Source organism: Cebus imitator, unplaced genomic scaffold, assembly GCF_001604975.1.
Source record: "Cebus imitator isolate Cc_AM_T3 unplaced genomic scaffold, Cebus_imitator-1.0 Scaffold325, whole genome shotgun sequence".
In the NCBI taxonomy this organism is placed as follows: Eukaryota; Metazoa; Chordata; class Mammalia; order Primates; family Cebidae; genus Cebus; species Cebus imitator.
This window is the reverse complement of record NW_016107640.1, coordinates 1,019,810-1,036,671: the sequence shown is the minus strand read 5'-3', so window position 1 is coordinate 1,036,671 and position 16,862 is coordinate 1,019,810. Positions and strand designations below refer to the sequence as shown.

Genomic DNA, 16,862 nt, shown 5'->3' with positions numbered 1-16,862 from the left:
CGCATGCATTGCCTCCCTCTTCCCAAACCCGGATCTCTAAACTGAGAAGCGGCGCAGTGTCTCGCCAGATGCGGGGATTTCTCTCCGCCTCAGGCGGTGCGAGCGCTTCCCTTGCTGTTCCTGAACACAACTGTGCCTCTTCAGTCGCCGAGGCCCTACCGCTTAGCTCTCAGAGCCTTCCACAGCCCAACACACTGAGCCTTGGAATAGGCAGTTTTCTCCCGCAGCCTCGTGCTGGCCTCTCCAGGCACAGGGAGTCCCCCTTCTGGGGGTAGGGAGCGGCCGGGATGAAACGCACCCAGCCCTCTTTCCTACCCTCCCCTCTTTGGTCCCTTCGGCTTTCGGGTCCCTAATCTCCCTCGCGCCCCGCACCTTGGCCGGCTCACCTGCTAAGCGGAGCGCCGACATGCGCTGGAACTCCGGCTCCTGCAGCCACTTCCACATTCTCCGGAAGGTCTCCCGGCCGGATTTGAGTTTGCTCCAGGGTTTGGGGTTGCGCAGCAGGTCCGACAGGGTCCCCTGGGAGCGGCAGAGCACCCTCTGCGCGAAGATGGCCTGCGGGATGCTGTAGCGCTTGAGCTCGGTGGTGATACGCTGCGCCACCTCTTTGGTATTGATCTCTTCCATCTGCCCTGAATTACTTCCATTGCTGACCTGCGCGCCGGTCACCGAAGGGTTGGGCTCCCGGGCTGTGCCCAGGAGCTGCCCGTGGCCCTGGGCGTTCAGGTGGGCGTGGGGATGGTGCGGAGGAAGGCCGTTGATGGGCACCATGCCGGCCGATGTGGGCGTGAGGTGCTGCTCCCCGTGGCGGCCGAGCATGGCCGGGTGGTGGGCTTCGAAGCCGTTGGGGGTGAGCATCTTGTCGGTGGGCATGGTGGCGCCCGGGTGGGCATAGTGGGGGAGCCCTTGCTGGGAGTTGTGGATGCTGCCCAGACTGGAGCTGGAGAGGGGCGAGAGACTCTGGCCCATGCCGGCCACGTCCTTGTGGTAGGGGGTATAGAGGTTATTCATGGAGGCCAGCCCGCGCTCATCCCGCATGAGCGTGAAGCTACCGCTCACATTGCCCGCCAGGCGCTGGTGGTGGTGCGGGTGGTGGTGGTGATGGTGGTGGTGGTGATGGTGGGGGAACTTGTCCGAGACTGTGGAGATGGGCGGCAGCGGCTGCAGAGGGGTCAAGGTGGTGTAGGTGGTGGGCATGCTCATACCTGGGGGAGTCTCGCAGGCCATGGTCATGGTGGGGTGCAGGGGGCCGGCCAGGCTGTGCTCAGGGGCCCGGTGGTGGTGGTGGTAATCGCCGCCGCCGCTGCCGCCGTCCAGCAGGGACGCCATGCCCATGGAGCGCGGGTGCGCGGGGGGCAGGTGGCTGCCGCGGTGCGCCACGGAGCTGCGCGCGTGGGGGCTGCCGCCCAGCAGGTCGGCAGGGGTGGGCACCGGCTCATGGCTCACCCCGTGCAGCTCGCCGATCGCCTCCATGGTCAGCTGCGCGTTCATCGTGATCCGGGCGAGCGGGCGGCGGACACAACATCGATGTGGCCAGGCAGAGGCGGCGAGGGGCGCACGGAGTCCGGTCTTCACATCGGCTGCTGGCGACTGTTGCCTTCCTTCTTCTCACTGTGGGGCTCTGTCTCTCTCTCCGTGTGTGTGTGTGTGTGTGTGTGTGTGCGCGAGCGCGTGTGTGTGTGTCTGTCTCGCCTTCCCTCTTGCCCCCCACCTTCCCCTCTGCGTCCTCGGCTTTTTTTTTTTTTTTTTAAATATTAATTTCCAAAAAGGATCCGTGCCTTTGGGAGAGCGCAGTGCCCCAGCCCGCCCGCCCCGGCCACCTCTCGCCCCTCTCTTAAAATTGTGAGGCCCCCGGCTCCCCCGCCGCGGCCCGCGCGCCTGCCGAGGCTGCTGCCTGCCCGCTCCGCTCACCAGCTCGAGCCATGGCTCGGTTACTGTTGCAGACTCTGGCCGCGGCTAGGTAGCCACCGCCGCAGCTGCCGCCGCCGCCGCGGCCCGCCCTCACGCCCGCCGGGCGCAGCGCGCATGCGCGCGGCCCGGCCCCGCCCCCTCGATCCCCGCCCGCGGGGCCCAGGACATCCCGGTACAAATGAAGGAGGGGGCCTAGCACCTTCCCAGCGGCGCCGGATGGCCGGGGAGCTGCGGGCACGTGCGAAAGATTGGCTCAGAGTGCGACTCGGGGCCGCCGCTGCAATCCCGGGAGACTCGCGCCTGGCTCGCCTCCCTAGCTAGGGTGGGCCCTCTCCTCCCAGGCCCGGGACGCTCGGCTCCGGCTCCTAGCGGCTGGCGCGCTATGCTTAGAGACATCGCCCCTCTTCCTCCGGTTGCTGCTTCCCAGTGCAGGTTGCCCGGGGAGCTGGGGACTGTGTCAGCACCCCTTTGGCTCTGGCCCACTAGGATTTAATTTCCTGTGGGGCTGCTGGGAGTGCGCTTTCCCACCCTTGAATGCTCGGCCTATTGCGGTGGGAGCTGGGCTGGGGTGGGGTGGGTTCAAACTGCTTCAAGGGCTGGGTCCGCTTGGCGGCCGTAGACCCGGCACCCTTCGTCCTCCCGGATACGTATCTGCTCAGCCTTTCTCATCCATGCCCTGTGCAATGGCGCACTCAGTGCCAAGAGTCCTAGTTTGGGTCATACCTCACTGTCCCCCGCCGCCTGGCTCCTTCTCCCGCTCAGCTCATAATTAAAGCTGTGCGTCCGCTTCGCCAATGACTCGGCCTGTGGAGGCAGGCGAGGGAGAGCGGAAGGAGTGCCCTGGTGGGTACTTGTGTTAACTTCCGGGTGCTGGTGAGGCCGCGGAGGCTCGGGCGGTTCCTGCGGTTGCTCCCAAGGCCCTCCTGCTAAAGCACCCAGGGGCGGTTGCTTTCCAGGAGTACTGACGCAGGCAGGGTGGACGCCGGCGCGCGGGCCTCTGCTTGGCCCATAGGGACTCCCTTTTCCCGGCGTCCCCGAGAGAAGCCTCCAGATTTGAAAATCAATTCAGCTTCGGGAGTAATTTCGCTCTTCCCGGAGTCGTGCTTCAATCCGGAATCGAACCTGGTCTTTGGGCCTGGTGGGGACGCGTGCGGAGGCCCCCAGTTTGAGACGTACACCCGGCCGCCACATGCCGCGGCTTTCTTTCATTTACAAAAGAAAGAAAAAGAAAATCCGCAACAAAAGGCAGAGCCGTGTCTGCTTAGGTGCTTTCATCCTTTGGAGAAAGGACAGATGTGCCCATTGTCCAGCCCGTGGCAGTTATGGCCGGGTCAGCGCCGAGCCTCAGCCCCAGGCAAGCGGTGGTCACAATGAGAATGGCCTCTTAGAGCCCGGGGTATCTGGACTCAGATATGGAATAAAGTGTGTGTGGCATGTGCTGGGTCAAACTCAGACTGCAGGTTTGCTTGCTGGGGCAGGAACTGCCCACCAGTGGTGTTTCCACTGCAAATACTCCCAAGGCCTCAGAGACGTCAAGGCTGTGGTAGAGGTGGGAGTTAGGCTTCCAAGGCAAAAGTTTGGGCTGGACAACCGTTGGGGGAAAAGTCCCCACTGGCTGAGGCATGAGTAGGCCTATCTCTTTTTCCAGGTCCCTGCTACCACCAGGGCAACATCCTGATCCAGGTATGTCAAGTTCAGTGGGTACAGTCAATGTGATTTCCTTGAAAGTGGCCATGTCCTGAGACTGGATACTCTGGCTGGTTTTATCACCAGAGACACTCCCATCCTGTCCAAACACTGCATATGGAGGCTCTGCAAATAATTCATCTCAATGGATTTCATGCCTACTTGCATAATGAACATTTAGGAATTTAGGAACCTCCACAGAAGAAATGACATTTGAGGGAAAATACACGTATGTAAAGGAACTCAGAAAACACAATTACTCTTTAAACTTATATCTATATCTACCTATTCACACATGTATACGCAGAAACACAAACATGTATTTCCTGCCTAGTAGATTACAATATGTTGGTGGAAAGCTGCATCTTTGGTTTTTCGTTTCTGTTCTCATTTCCTATAGCATAGAGCATGGGGCTTTCATAAGAGACCAAACAATGGGTTAAAGTAGCAGGCAGTCTTCCAGCTAAATGGTTGTCCCCTCACCCCCCAACATTTTAATCCCACTGAAATGATTGATTTGCCCTTATGACAACTCTCTTCCCAAAAGGCAGTTTGTTAAAAGAAAGAAAGAAGTAGATATCACCTAGTACACAAATTGTTCATGTTTTTTTCTTTGTGTAGCTAATTAGGAACCTGATCTTGGAAACCCTCCTTCATGTGAGGCTCTCAGCTGAGCCTCTGGAGTCCACCTGAAGAAGGCTGGCATCATGTGAGCCCAACTTCCCCCTTTGCCCAAGGGAATTTATGAAAAGGGGGCCTGGCTCTGTGTTGGTCCCTAAAGAAGGACCCAAAGAAAAGATCTGAACAAGCATGGGCTTGCTCAGTAATTTTTGATTCTTTTCCTAAAACCTTAAAAAAAAATCTTATGTGCAGGATTTGCTTGGGTTTGCAAATCTCCCTAATCTTTCTTGGCTATTCACACCGTTTATCTAACCATTGTTCTCCCCTAATTGACTGAGTTGCAGTGGTTTCTCAGTCCGAAACAACATACTACTGTATCCTTATTTGACCTCTCAAAATTTTTCTTCTAACTAAGGAAGTGATGGGTAGGAAGAATGCTCTTCTTAGGCCTAGTTAAGGTGAATCTGCCTGTGTAGAGGGAGGAGGGGCACTAGAGAGATTGTCAACTGCTGGAAGGCTGGGACTGCTTTTTGTCATTTTATCCCTCTCCTTCTTTCCCCCTTCCAGTGCTCAGAACAAAGCCTGGCACCCATTAGGTGCACTATGGGGATTGAAGGAATTAGAGTCCACTGAGGAGTCCCTGGAAATTTGGTAGGTGTAGGTCAATGTGTGTGATTGAGGGGGAGGACTTATTTTTAGCTGCTTAGATTTTGAGTAGCTGCAGGAAATTTAAAGAAAAAAAATAGTGTCAATCACTAGCAAAAAATTACATACCTGTATATATGTAAGAAAAAAGGAAATAAGACTATGACTGGTTGCTTGTTGCTGACAGTATTTTCAGTGTGAAAACAAGGAATTGAGGATGTTTATTTTGTAAATGTCAGGAGAAGAACCTGCGATGTGGGGTGAGCAGGTGCTGTCCTTCTTACACTGGTTAGGCTAGAGCTTACCAGGCAACCCTACCAGGTTCAGCAAAGAAAAAGTGTAATGAGAATAAAACCATTCCTCCAAATGCTGGCCACATGAGCTTCTCTGAAAATCTTACATAGGTTTCAGAATTAATGCTTTAGTTCTTTTTGTGAGTAGTAGAGATGTAACACATGGTTCAGTCCCAGTTCTCAGGACCATTCCAAAGAAATGTTTCTAGCTCCTCCGAACCGTGAAATGTCTACTTCCTATTTGTTGGACTCACAAGGAGCGAGATCCTGGATGTCAGGGCAAATTCCTCCACCCAGGGATCCAGGGTGAGGCTGCCTCCTTGGCTAGAGCCCCAGAACATAACTTACTAGCATTTCTGATGCCAGTAGCTAGTCTAAAATTAAACTCTTGGGGAGGAATAATTTCTTTGGTGTCTGGCTACAGTAGAGCACTAGCTAACAGAAGAGTGAAGGATTCGGTCCTGGGTGCTTTCTGTCAAACTCTCCTGTTTCACCTCTGGATAAATTTTATTCGGAAAAGTGCTGTTGGCTTACAGTAGAACACCAAGAAATTCAGAATGGGGTGGCCTGGTGATTCACTATTGAAAACCATTAAAAAAAATCCCTCAATGACGTCTCTCCACTCTCTGGGGACCACGGAAGCGGTAACTAATTATGCTAGACCCTTACTTTAATCTTTCATACTCTTTTGGCGTATAATTTTATTCATACGTTTGGTAACATTTTTCCTTCTCAAATTACAATTTTTGCCCTAGAAAATATTTTTAATTGGGCACTTTTCTCTGTTTTATCTACTTCTTTCCCTTCCATATTCCTAAGAGAAGATGCTCCATCGAAGGGCTGTCAGCTCGTGCTATCCGCAACTGACTCCAGGTTCTGGGAGTTGCCGAGGGCTGCCTGGGCAGCCATCCAAGGACATCAGACCACTCCGTTCATATCTCTGGTTAGTTCATGGGCAGATTAAAAAACAAAACAAAAACAAACAAACAAAAACAAACAAACAAAAAAACCAAAAACGCTTGCTCTCCTGGGTCCTTGGGTAAACTAGAGGCGGCACCTCTTGGGTTGGAATCTGTTTTGGCGGTCTCCTACTTCCTCGAGGACTTTCTCAAGGCTTCAAGCCAAGATCGCTGTAGGGAGAAAGGGCATTGATGCCTTAGGGCTGAGGGAGGGGATCCAGGCTCCTGGACTGCTCTCCCGAAGCAGGACCCCGAGCTGGCTGCGGCCAGCCCAATTCCGGGGGAGTCGGCCTCCTCTCACCAACAGTTCAGTGGGTTTTCTTTCTTGATCGTAACTTCATGTCGTTGAAATAGTCTACAAAGGACACCAGCTCAGGCCGCGAGGGCTGAATTATCCAGATTTGGGATGGCAGTTAATGCTCCTCTTTTTGTGCCTCCCCTCCCCCGCGCCGGCCTCTGCGTTCCCTTAGCTGCGCGCTGGGTTAGACAGTGCCACGTTTAGGGGCTGGAGAGGACTAGGGAAAGGACGAGAGAACCTTGCACTGACCGATGCAGTTTCAGGCGACCCGAAACGAGGAAAACCCAGAAAGGGCGGGCGGACGGAGGGCAAAGTCGGCCCACGACGATCTTCAGGCGCACCATTCTCTTGCCCTGAAGGGATAGAGAAGGGAGGAAACTGAGGGTGACGATCCAGCCCGGAGCCTCGGATCCGCGGGGCTTGGACCAGCCACCCCACCCTAGGCGGACTGGGGACTGGACCGCCGGGCCCGCGGCCCACTTAGCCAAAGCCAGGTAATGCAGACCCCCGGCCCAAGAGCAGCAGCTGCACTTGGGAAGGAAAACTCTTTAAACAAATCATTTTGGTGTCTAATCAATTAGTGTTTGCTCAGTCAAGTACCGTAGATTTAACAGAATAATCGTTATCGCCCTTGTCTTTATTTGACCCGCAGACACCTAGAAGATTTAAAAATGAAACGCCAGTGTTCCCGGCTCCCCACCCCTTGCCTTCGCCTCGCTCCAGGACCTGCTCGGCGGGATCCGGGCTTTTGCTTTCTCCAGGCCTAACCTCCTCTTTGCCTCTCTCTTCAGCACTCCTTCCCCGTCATACTTTTCCGCACTTTACCATCTTTCCTTACCCTTCCGGCCCTGACGGCCTTGCGAGCCTCGGCCTCCCCATCCCCCCATTCTTCATCCCCTTGGCTGGTGCTGGAACCGGCCTCTGGGTGTCGGAAACCTGGGACTCTACCTGAGCACACTCGCCTTTTGGCCCGGGAGCCATCTGGGTGTAGAATTAGGGAGTCGCCAAGCATCCAGTTGTCTTTTCCCTGGACCTTCACTCTGTTACCTCTTCCTGAACCAGCCCAAGACCTGAGGGGTTCTGTGCGGCTGTTTAGCTTCTGTGGAGCTTTGAAAAAACCTTTATCTGCTGTGTGGGGGTGGGGGCTGCCTGAGTCTCTCCCAGTAAATGCCGTGACCCAGGGCACAGGAAGGGAGTTGAGAGGAAAAGCTAAGAGTACAGCCTTGGTCCCTAAAACCCGTTTCCCGGCCGAAGTTGGGCCTAGGGGCGGGAGAGAAGACTTTAGGGGCGGGGGGAATGCGGGGGGAATCCCGGCTGCCTGTTGCAGTGGTAACTGCAGTCTCTGATACATGCTTCTCTGGGCCAGGTTAGCTTCCAAGGCCCAGGAGTTGCAGCTAGGAGGTTCTCCTGGCCCTTCTGAATAGTTGCTCCTGCATCTACCTCCTCATCCGTTGTCTTTTTCAGGCCTAACAGGTGTGGACGCCTGTGTATGTGTAGACAATCTGGTTGTGTGCTGCGCTTGACCCTCAGGTCTTCAAATTTGGGATGCAGGAGCCTCCCAGCTGTGAATCGAGGCTCCAGAGGGTTGGAAGGATGCTCACCAGGGCCAAGAGACCTGGAGGTGGGGCTGTGGGGCAGATGGATGGGTGGGGTGAGGAACTTTGGGTCACCCCAGTGGCCAAGAACACCCCCACTCCTTAATTCCACTAATCATTTAGCTCAGCAGGGAGGTCGAGGTTAGGGTGATGTACCATGGTAGTAGATTGGTTAAATAAGAGGCTGTAATTCTAAAACGGGGAAGGGGGAGTGAGCTGGAGGTAAAGCTTTATCTTCCTCTTCACAGTGGGGCTCTGGCTGCCCCAAATTGAGCCTGGAATGTTTATACACCACCAGAGCTGCCTCACAGTTCCCTGTCTCTATCACCCACCTGAGAAACTTCGATCTCAACAATACATGATTATAATGTACTTGACTAATGCCTGTATTTTCCTGTTTAACATACATTAATCTGAGTAACAAAAAAAATCAATATTGCTAACAACATTGCAAACAAATCCTGGTCGCTCTCACACAAAAACCTCCTCCGATTTTCAGTCACTCTTACCCCCTTGAATTTTGTTATTCCCCTTTAGTCTACTGGCAGTCCCTGGCTAGTCTGGAATCCAATCCTGGGTGTCACCAGCCCTTCTCTAAAACTTCTGATTTCTCTCTCTCTCTTTTCTTTTCTTTCCCTGGTCATGAGTGGAATCTGGGACCCTTCAAATTCCATCCTCCTTTCTCTTGGGCCATTTAAGACCTCAATTTTACCTCAGACTTCATCCCTTCCAGCACCTGCAAATGCCCAAAGTCACTAGCCAATGACTTACACTTTTGTTATTTTCCTTCCCTGGCAATTTCCCCTGTGCAACAGCCACCAGAACCTCCGTAGGGCAGGAGACCCCACATTCTGCTCTCCTGTTGCTGCCACCTGCAGCTAATCTCAGCTGGCAATTGTTGTTGAGAGTTTATGCTTCTTATTTTGATTACTTTAAAAAATTGGTGTTTTCCACCTGGAAGGAACAGACCGGATGGGCTGGCTAATGAAGGAACTTAGGTTTGCAAAACACTGTAAATAATTTAGTATTGTATTTCAAGGAAAAAAAATAGCTTTCTTAAATCATCCCTGCAATATAAATTGCAGACTTATAGTATGGTCCTGGTAAGTCTAAATTTTTAAAGGAGCAATATTCAAAGAGACATAGATGTCTGTATTAATTATTTATTCGCTGGTGCCTTCCTTCGTTTCTAACTTATTATTAATTAGGCGCCTCTAGTCTTTCGCAGAGCGCTCCACTGAGCCGGTTGCAGCTTTAAATATGAATTAAAAGCAAATCCAAGCTACTGTAATGCGAAAATTATTCCGTGTCTTGCATGGCAGAGATGAATAGCTGCGTGGATCAATACCGTGAAACTCGGCTCCCAACGACAGGGTTATTGATAGCTTATATTAATGATGTTAATGATGGAAAAAGGAAAACAACGGCCCACCCGACTTAGAAACTTTTTAGCCTCTGAAACCCCGCAATAAAAACGGGAAGGGGGCAGGGTTCGGGCTTAAGTGTAATAAGAAAATTATTTATGAAACCGGATAAATGACTTCAGAGCCTTGATGCATTTGAACCTAACGCTCTCGGCTCCTGGCGGCCCCGGCTCCAGCTGGGGAGACCGCGAAAACCCGAAGCCACGGAGAGCTGGGGGTGGGGGGCGCTCCGATTGCCTAGGCAGACTGCGGCTTTCCGCCGCTCTTCCTCTGTCCCTGTCGGGAGAGCCCTCTGGGGCGCTAGTCGCAGAAGCTTTGGGAAGTTGGTGGAATGGGGCAGGGACAGGGTTGGTCCCTACTGTCCAGGAGGGGACAAAAAGCCAAGTCGGTGGGGCCCAGCAGTCTGGGATTTTGGCTTGCTTTTTTCACTGGTTCTTTTGGCACCCGCTCAAATGCTGCGGCTTTGTCAGGGACACAGGTCGAGCTCTGCACTGTGGCCTCCTGTCCATCTGATCAAGGATCTCAGGATCCCCTAAATGCAAACGGGTGGCTAGTACCTGGGCGGGAGAGGGAAGGCTTTATATGAAGAGAAACCATTCTAAACACGGTAGGAAAACTGGAAAAGGTGCTCACCCTTCTCCTCCCTCCTCTGTGTCTCCGTGGATTCTTTACCAGGTCTAGGGTTTAACTGGGTCTGGGCATAAGGCTCCCAGCAAGCGCGGGACATTCCAGGCTAGCTGTTCCCGGGCTAGAGAAGGAGAGTGAACGCTCAGGTCTGCACCAAATTCTCCTGTAATTAGGCACAGGCACCGCCCCCACTTGCCCGCTGGCCCCAAATATCGACCCCCTCTCCGTTTTCTTTAGTCAAGGGCCACTGAGAGGGAGGAGGGGAAGCGGAGGGGGTGGGGAAGCGAAAGGTTAAATCCCGACCCTGGAGGATCGCGGGAAAGGTCAGAGCCCGAGGGTCAATCTCAGGCTCGAGGTCACATCCCCCACTGCTGGGGGTAGAGCCTCCAGGTACCCTCCCCCCAGCTAGGGTCCCGGGCCCTTGGAGGCGAAGCTAGGTGAGGGAACAGGGCTACCCCTGGCCGCAGTGGGGGCGGTGCAGCAATGCTAGCGTAGCCGGCGGTGTCCCGGCCTCGCGGTCCGGTCCGGGGTGCCCTGAGCTGTCTTTCGGATTGGTGTGGGAAGTCGAGGGGCTTTTATTGTAAGCCTGGGTTATTTGTTCTGTGCCTCAGAAGGGAGGAGAGGCCGTCTGGTACTGCAGGCAAAGGCCCAAGTGGTCCACCAGGGCAATTACAATTTCCTGGAAAAGACCGGGAAATTTTGTGTTTTTTTCTTTATTAGGTCTTTTAAGATCTGTTTTTCTTCCTTCTGTCCCTCGAGTCTTCCTTCTTCTCCCTTTTCCTCTCTCCCTTTCTTTCTCTCTCCTTGGTTCCCTCCCTCCATTCCTTTCTTCCTCCTCTACCATTCCTTTCTTATTTTCTTTTCCCTTTCCTCCCCCTCCTCCTTTTTCTTTTTCTCCACCCCTATCTTATTCTTTCCTTCTCCCTAGCTTTCTTCCCTCACCTGCTCCCTCTTTCTCTACAGGGGAGCCTCGTGCACATCTCTGCACCTCCAGACTTTCATATGAAAGGTACCAGTTCATTTGGCGTGAGAAACGAATCCTGTTTCTGAAAAAAGGAGAAAAACAGGAAAGCACCAGGTAAGCAGAGGGGGTACCTAAGCTTCTGGGGCCCTTTCACTGTAACTGGCCTTTCCTGATGTTTCTCAGCTGGGCTTCAGTCCATGCCCCGGGCAGGGTCCTGCCCCTTTCCTGAGCCTGGTGTATTTCTGACATCTGTAGAGGATGCATCCCTCTTGCCAAGTAATATTACCATGGTACCATCTGGGCCCCTGACATCAGCAAGATTTGGGGTTGTCTGTGTTCTTATTTATTGGATTTTATTTTGAGAAAAACTTAAACCTGTCAACTCAAATGCTGTAACCCCTAAAAGCACCATCGGAGCCTTGAATCTAGTCTAGGGCACCAGGGGCAGCCCATTAGAATCACTATCTCAGACAAAATCCAAACTTCCTGCCACCCAGGAAGAATCCCCTGTCAGCTATCTGGCTTCAAAGTCCACAGCATGTTTCAGATAAGCACCAGCTTGCATAGACGCAGCCCCATTGCCACACAATCTACCAGAAAACAGCCCTTCTTCGGAAAGGAAACACAACAATCACTACAAAAAAATCACTGGATTCTGGAAAAAAATCAATATCAAAATTAGATTTATTGTCTGCTTATGTGATTAAAAATGACAAAGTGCTGTCTTTTATTTTGATAAAAAGAGAGAAGGCTGAACAAAATAATTTACTATGGAGTTCTGCTCGTTTCATTTGCCTGGCAAAACCTGGAGGTGGCCTGTAGGGCCATTGTGGAGTGCAGTGGCAGGGCCAGAAACCCACTGCTTAGGAGTGAGCTCGCTGTCAGAGGATACATGTGCTACTGTGTGTGAGAATAATTTCCTAATCCCCAATATGTGGCAACGCTGGTCCAGCTGGGCAGGTCTCAGTTCTGTCTCATTCCAAAGAGGTACTGCGTGATCTGTTGCTTGCTCATAATTTTTCGATTCAAACCCAGACCCCAGGTCTTGTTTTTCCAAGTAATTTTCAAGATGACACTGCTGTATTGGTTTCTGTCACAGTCTTCCTGGACAGTCTTCCTGGCCTTCGTAGTCACCGCCTGCCAGATTCGAATCCAGCCTTCGATTCTGCGAGGTGCAACACGGTCCTGTCCGTGTGTGTGAGAGACCGGCTGCCTGGCCCGGGCCGGGCTCCCTTTACTGGGAGGCTTGTGGGGTTTCAGTCTAGGCTGGAATCACTCAAACGGGGTTTCTGAAACCTCTGTGGGCTGGATTCCTCAAGTGTGGCAGGCAGAGAGTGCATTCGAGGAAAACCACTTCATTGGGAACAGGATGATTACACGGACGTTGGGGTTATTCATCTATGTTAAAAACAAAAAAGAAAAACTAAAAAAATCCAGTGTGTATCTCATCTTACACCCCCCTCCCTCTCCCCAAGCCGAATCATTCTGCAGCGTCTTTGCGATACTGCTGCTGCTGCTCTTCAGTTAGGGTCCAGAGTGCGCTGCCAGAGCTCCTATTTATCCGCTGCCTTCTTCCAGAACAAAGTGGCTCCCCATCGCGCCAGGGGTCTTGGAGTGAGGCCGGCGGGAGTGCAAATAGCCTCACTCACACTTAATAGCACCGTTGGAAACGTAACTACCAAGCCGGGTCCCTGAGAGCTCCTAAATGCACCTTCCGATTTGGAACTGGCTTGTTGTTTGGCGGGTTGCACACGCCAGGGACTAATTTGTACGGTCATTAATTGGTCCTCCGTTTGCTCTGAAACCAAACCGAGAGGGTCCATTCCCTGGTACTGGTGCAAATGAAACCCAACCAAAACCATCTCCTCCATAGAATCCCCAGGAGGCTTGGCTCCTGCAAAGTCGTCCTAGCCTCCTCTTGGGGTCGAGGGCTTAGGGAGAAGCGGAAGTACAGTATTCCCTGGCACTTTTAAATGTGACAGGCCCCGCCAGGCACCAACGCTGGACTAGCATTAGCCCGAGCCCCACCGGCTCAGCTGCCACCTGCTTCTTGGCTCGACTTCTGTCTCTCTTCGCCCCTGTCCTGTGGGGCCAGAACACCCTCAAGTCCGGGCGCGTTTTCCCCAGATGCTGGAAGGGAGGCGGCAAGGGAGTGTGGGTCCCAACAGACAGGCCTGACCTGGCCGCCTCTGGGATGATGAAGGCAGCCCGAGGGTCGGGCGTTGGGTGACCCCTGCTGTGGGGCAGCTCCAGCTCCTTTTGGCGTCGAGGTAGATTCCTCCACGGGCTTCCCCCGGGGAACAAACCCGGCCTCTCCTATTGCCCAGAGGGGCCCTCTCTCTAGCCTCCTCTCCCTACCCGCCTCCCTCGGCAGACTCTAGCGCCCTGGAGCTGTCAGGCCAAGAGTCAAATGTCAGGCCTTCTCTAGGCCCAGGCTTCCTTTCTGCTCGGTGGCTGGTGTGAGTGCACCAGTCGCCTAGGCCTGTCATTCCCGCTGGATGCCCATTTCTAGAGAGAACAGACGCATATCTCAGAGCTTAACCTTCACTTCCCAACTTAGCTCTCTTTGATTATGTGGGGTCTTGACGGGGGTGGAGCAGTTGAATTTAGGAAATTATATCCAGACCATAGAGTCAGTTATCTGGACATTTTAGGAGGGTTTTTTTTTTTTTTTTTTTCTGTAACATTTTAATGTCTAATATAGCAAGTAATCCCTTTCTCTTTGTTTATTCATCCAGATGAGATTTTTTTTCATTTTGATGATTTCTCTAAGCTTAACAAGTAGAGGTGGCTTTGATCACAGGGCTGAGGAGCAGTCTCCCATTGCATCATTTCATTGCCCCAACCTGGTCAGAGCTGGAAAGAAGTTGCCGGAAGGGATATAGGTAAAGCAAAAGAATGCCCAGCCCTTCAAATGGGCAGTTCTGTTCCAAAGGAGCCGACCTATTGCCTGAGTGGGGGCAAGTCTCAGAGAGTAAAAAGCAGATTTCTATGCATGTTCACGTGGCACAATGTAATGATCACATCTCTATCAATTTCTGGAGGCAGAAGGCTCAATTTATTTTGGTTTCAGTCGTGGAAAGTCCTCAGCTTTAGCTCTGACTGACGACAGAGCAGCCAAGTAGTTAGAATTCTCTCTCCAATGAAAGGGATGGTCAATAGAATTCTCAGTATCAAATGAGCAATAATTTGCTGTGGCTACATGCTGGATAATGAAAGATGTTAGCGGGATCAATAAAAAATGAAAACACTTTTACTTACATCTTGAGTTACTGTTTTAAGAGAGCGAGAGATGCAACAAACCCAAAACCAGGTTCAGAGCCACCCAACATACCCCTCAAAATCCCAAGGCAGAGAGTTTTGTCACCACCTGACTGGCCCTTCTAGAATGCCAGGCCTCACCTCCTCCCCCAGGAGAGTAGATTATTTACATCAAATTAATCCTGTAGAAACCAGTAATAATTTAACTGCCAGGGTTTAAAATTTTTCTTTTGTCCCCTAAAGCCAGGAATAAATTTTAAATTGTTTTCCACCAGGACTAAAGGTCACCTAATTGGCTGCAGTTTATCAAAAAAGTATGGAAATGTCCCAAAGCTTATCTGTCCTTCAAAGTGCCCCAAAATGTGCACCTGGCCCAGATGACTGGGAGGGCAAAAGAACAGATATAATTCCTTTGGATTTGTTCTGTGTTGCCATTGCATCTGTAAAGTTCAGATTATAAACTCGATTTTTCCAGACAAGTTAATACCCCATCTTCTTTCATAATAATTTCATCTGTCTAATTTGTTTTCACTTTGGATTGAGTTTATTTGTACTTTCCAGTCTGCTTTTCTCACCACTCAATTTCAAATGTCCTCTTACAAATCTGGTTGTTAAAGAACATACTGTGAACCAGAGACACATTCTACATTTTTAAAAGATACCATAACGTAAAAGACGAGAAAAACGTCCCGGGTGCTCCGCATAAACCACGCGCAACGAAAAAGCTCACCGCCAGACAGCTTCCAGCCCTCGAACCCATATAAGCAAAACACATTTGAAAATGTGTTCGGCTGTTTTTGTAGGTTTAAGAAGACTACATTTTTCTGACCATTCAAGGAAACAAACACGAATTCAGCCGCTGCTTTAGTGCCCTCTGACCAGAGGAGCTGGTTTTGCCACCGAGTTAACGGTCAGTGCTGCAAGGTCAGAGGCCTGTGATCATGTTTATAGCAGGTTTGGCTTGGATTTGGTGAGACAGCCAGCAAACCTGGGAGATTATGAAACCGTCAACTAGCCCTGGGAAGTGTAGTCAAGTTTCAATTTGGGGGTTTCTCCGGGTGAGGGAATCCGGCGGGCTCCATTTCTACAAGGCTCACAAACGCAGGTGCAGTTCGGCCGCCGCATGCTGCCTGGCGGGAGAAACGCGCACAAACCACAGACGCGTGCTCGCGTACTGGCCACTAGCTCTGGGTACGCCCGTGTTATTTACACCCTGCTCGGGCGGTGGTGGGGAAGGCTCTCATTTGCTACTTTAAACTCGCGGGGAGGAACTGTTAGCTGCCGTGGCGGGACTGGCAGGCTGGGAGGGGGGCACCCCCGCTCGGCTCCAGGGGCGTGACGCTGCTGCTGCCCTCCGCCCCTGGCTTCCACCCTGTTTGCGTGGCCACAAGCTCAGCGGTGGACCAGCGTGGCGGAGCCCCCGGAGCCCTCGCCCCGGCCTGCCGCCCCCTACTTCTCCCCCACCCCCCACACCCCACCCCTTCATAAGCCCGTGAGACTCGCTTACCCTGGTGGGCGAGTAGCGGCGCATTAGCGGATTTCATGGCAAGTTGCTTCTGTGACATGAGATCAAGTTCGTGTTCGAGGATTTGCCCCCTAGGAGGGAGGAAAAGAAGAGTCAATCTTCATAATTTCAAATGAGAAAGAAATAGGGAAACAGGGAGCTGAATTTCGAGCCCCCTAGTTCCTCCCTTCCCACGAACCTGCCCCCGCGCGCCCCTTGCACAGCAAAAAAGAAAAAAAAAAAAAAAAAAAAAAAAAAAAAAAGGTAATCAGCACACGTCGCAGGTGATACCTTTTATTGTGCTCATTTTAAAGACAGAGACGGGATGGCCTCCTGCCCGAAGACTTTCTCTGCAGCCGGGCCTGGGGCAGGAGGGTCAGCCGGGCTGCATCCGGGCCCGCGGATTCCTGCAAGGTCGCGGGACGAGAGGTGCGTGGAGGACAGACCTCGGGCTTGGCGCCCAGCGGCCCCCCTAGGCAACCAGGGTCTGAGCCAGACGCACAAGCCCAAATTCCCTCCAGCTTCTTCGGCTCCATCTTTAAGTCCAGGCAAAGATCAATTCCCTCTCTCTCTTGCACACACACATTTGCAGCCATAAATAAACAGCTCCTAGCTAAATCAGGAACCGGAGAGGAGAAAGGGAAAAAGAAAGGAGAAAAGAGAAGGATGAGAACCCGAGCGCTAGTCTCGCCTCTCCCGCGCGAGCCGAGTGGCTCTTTTTGGTCAGGCCAGCCTCGCATTTGGGGATGCAACTTGCATTTGAATAGCTGCCTGGGCTTGTTATGGACCCGGGAAAGCTCTGAAAGGGAATCACTATGCAAATTGTCCCAGTTACAATCGAAAGGTTCGATCTCCAGGAGCTGCCTGACGGAAGTTGATGTCAGCTATCTATGCATTAGGGTTGCATTACCGCCTTCCTCGGCCTCCTCGCCACCCCCGCTCGCGCTTGCAGGGGAGGCTTTTTTTTTTTTTTTTTTCTTCTGTGTATATTTTCCCTCAGTAATTAAAAAAAGAAAAAGAAAAGAAAAGAAAAGGCTGAAGGTGGTGGCGTAGCTGACTTGGGCCTGGGAGGCC

At 52.3% G+C, this 16,862-nt stretch overlaps 1 protein-coding gene and 1 long non-coding RNA gene across 3 annotated transcripts in view; both read right to left on the bottom strand.

The window, feature by feature from the left end:
• Window positions 1-1,953, bottom strand: part of ONECUT1 (one cut homeobox 1) — a 37,462-nt gene extending 35,509 nt beyond the window's left edge. The window contains exon 1 of one of the 2 annotated variants that reach the window (XM_017504592.2): window positions 387-1,953. In XM_017504592.2, the coding sequence (XP_017360081.1) occupies window positions 387-1,491 (1,105 nt within the window). In that variant the 5' untranslated portion in view covers window positions 1,492-1,953. The remainder of the gene's footprint in view (window positions 1-386) is intronic. The other variant, XM_017504591.2, reaches the window with a different exon arrangement.
• A 12,105-nt stretch (window positions 1,954-14,058) lies between these two features.
• Window positions 14,059-16,562, bottom strand: LOC108286635. Its single transcript, XR_001818003.2, has 3 exons — window positions 16,080-16,562; window positions 15,792-15,880; window positions 14,059-15,414 (listed from the first exon to the last, which is right to left on the bottom strand). It is a non-coding gene; the product is annotated as an uncharacterized LOC108286635 (long non-coding RNA).
• Window positions 16,563-16,862: the final 300 nt, after the last annotated feature.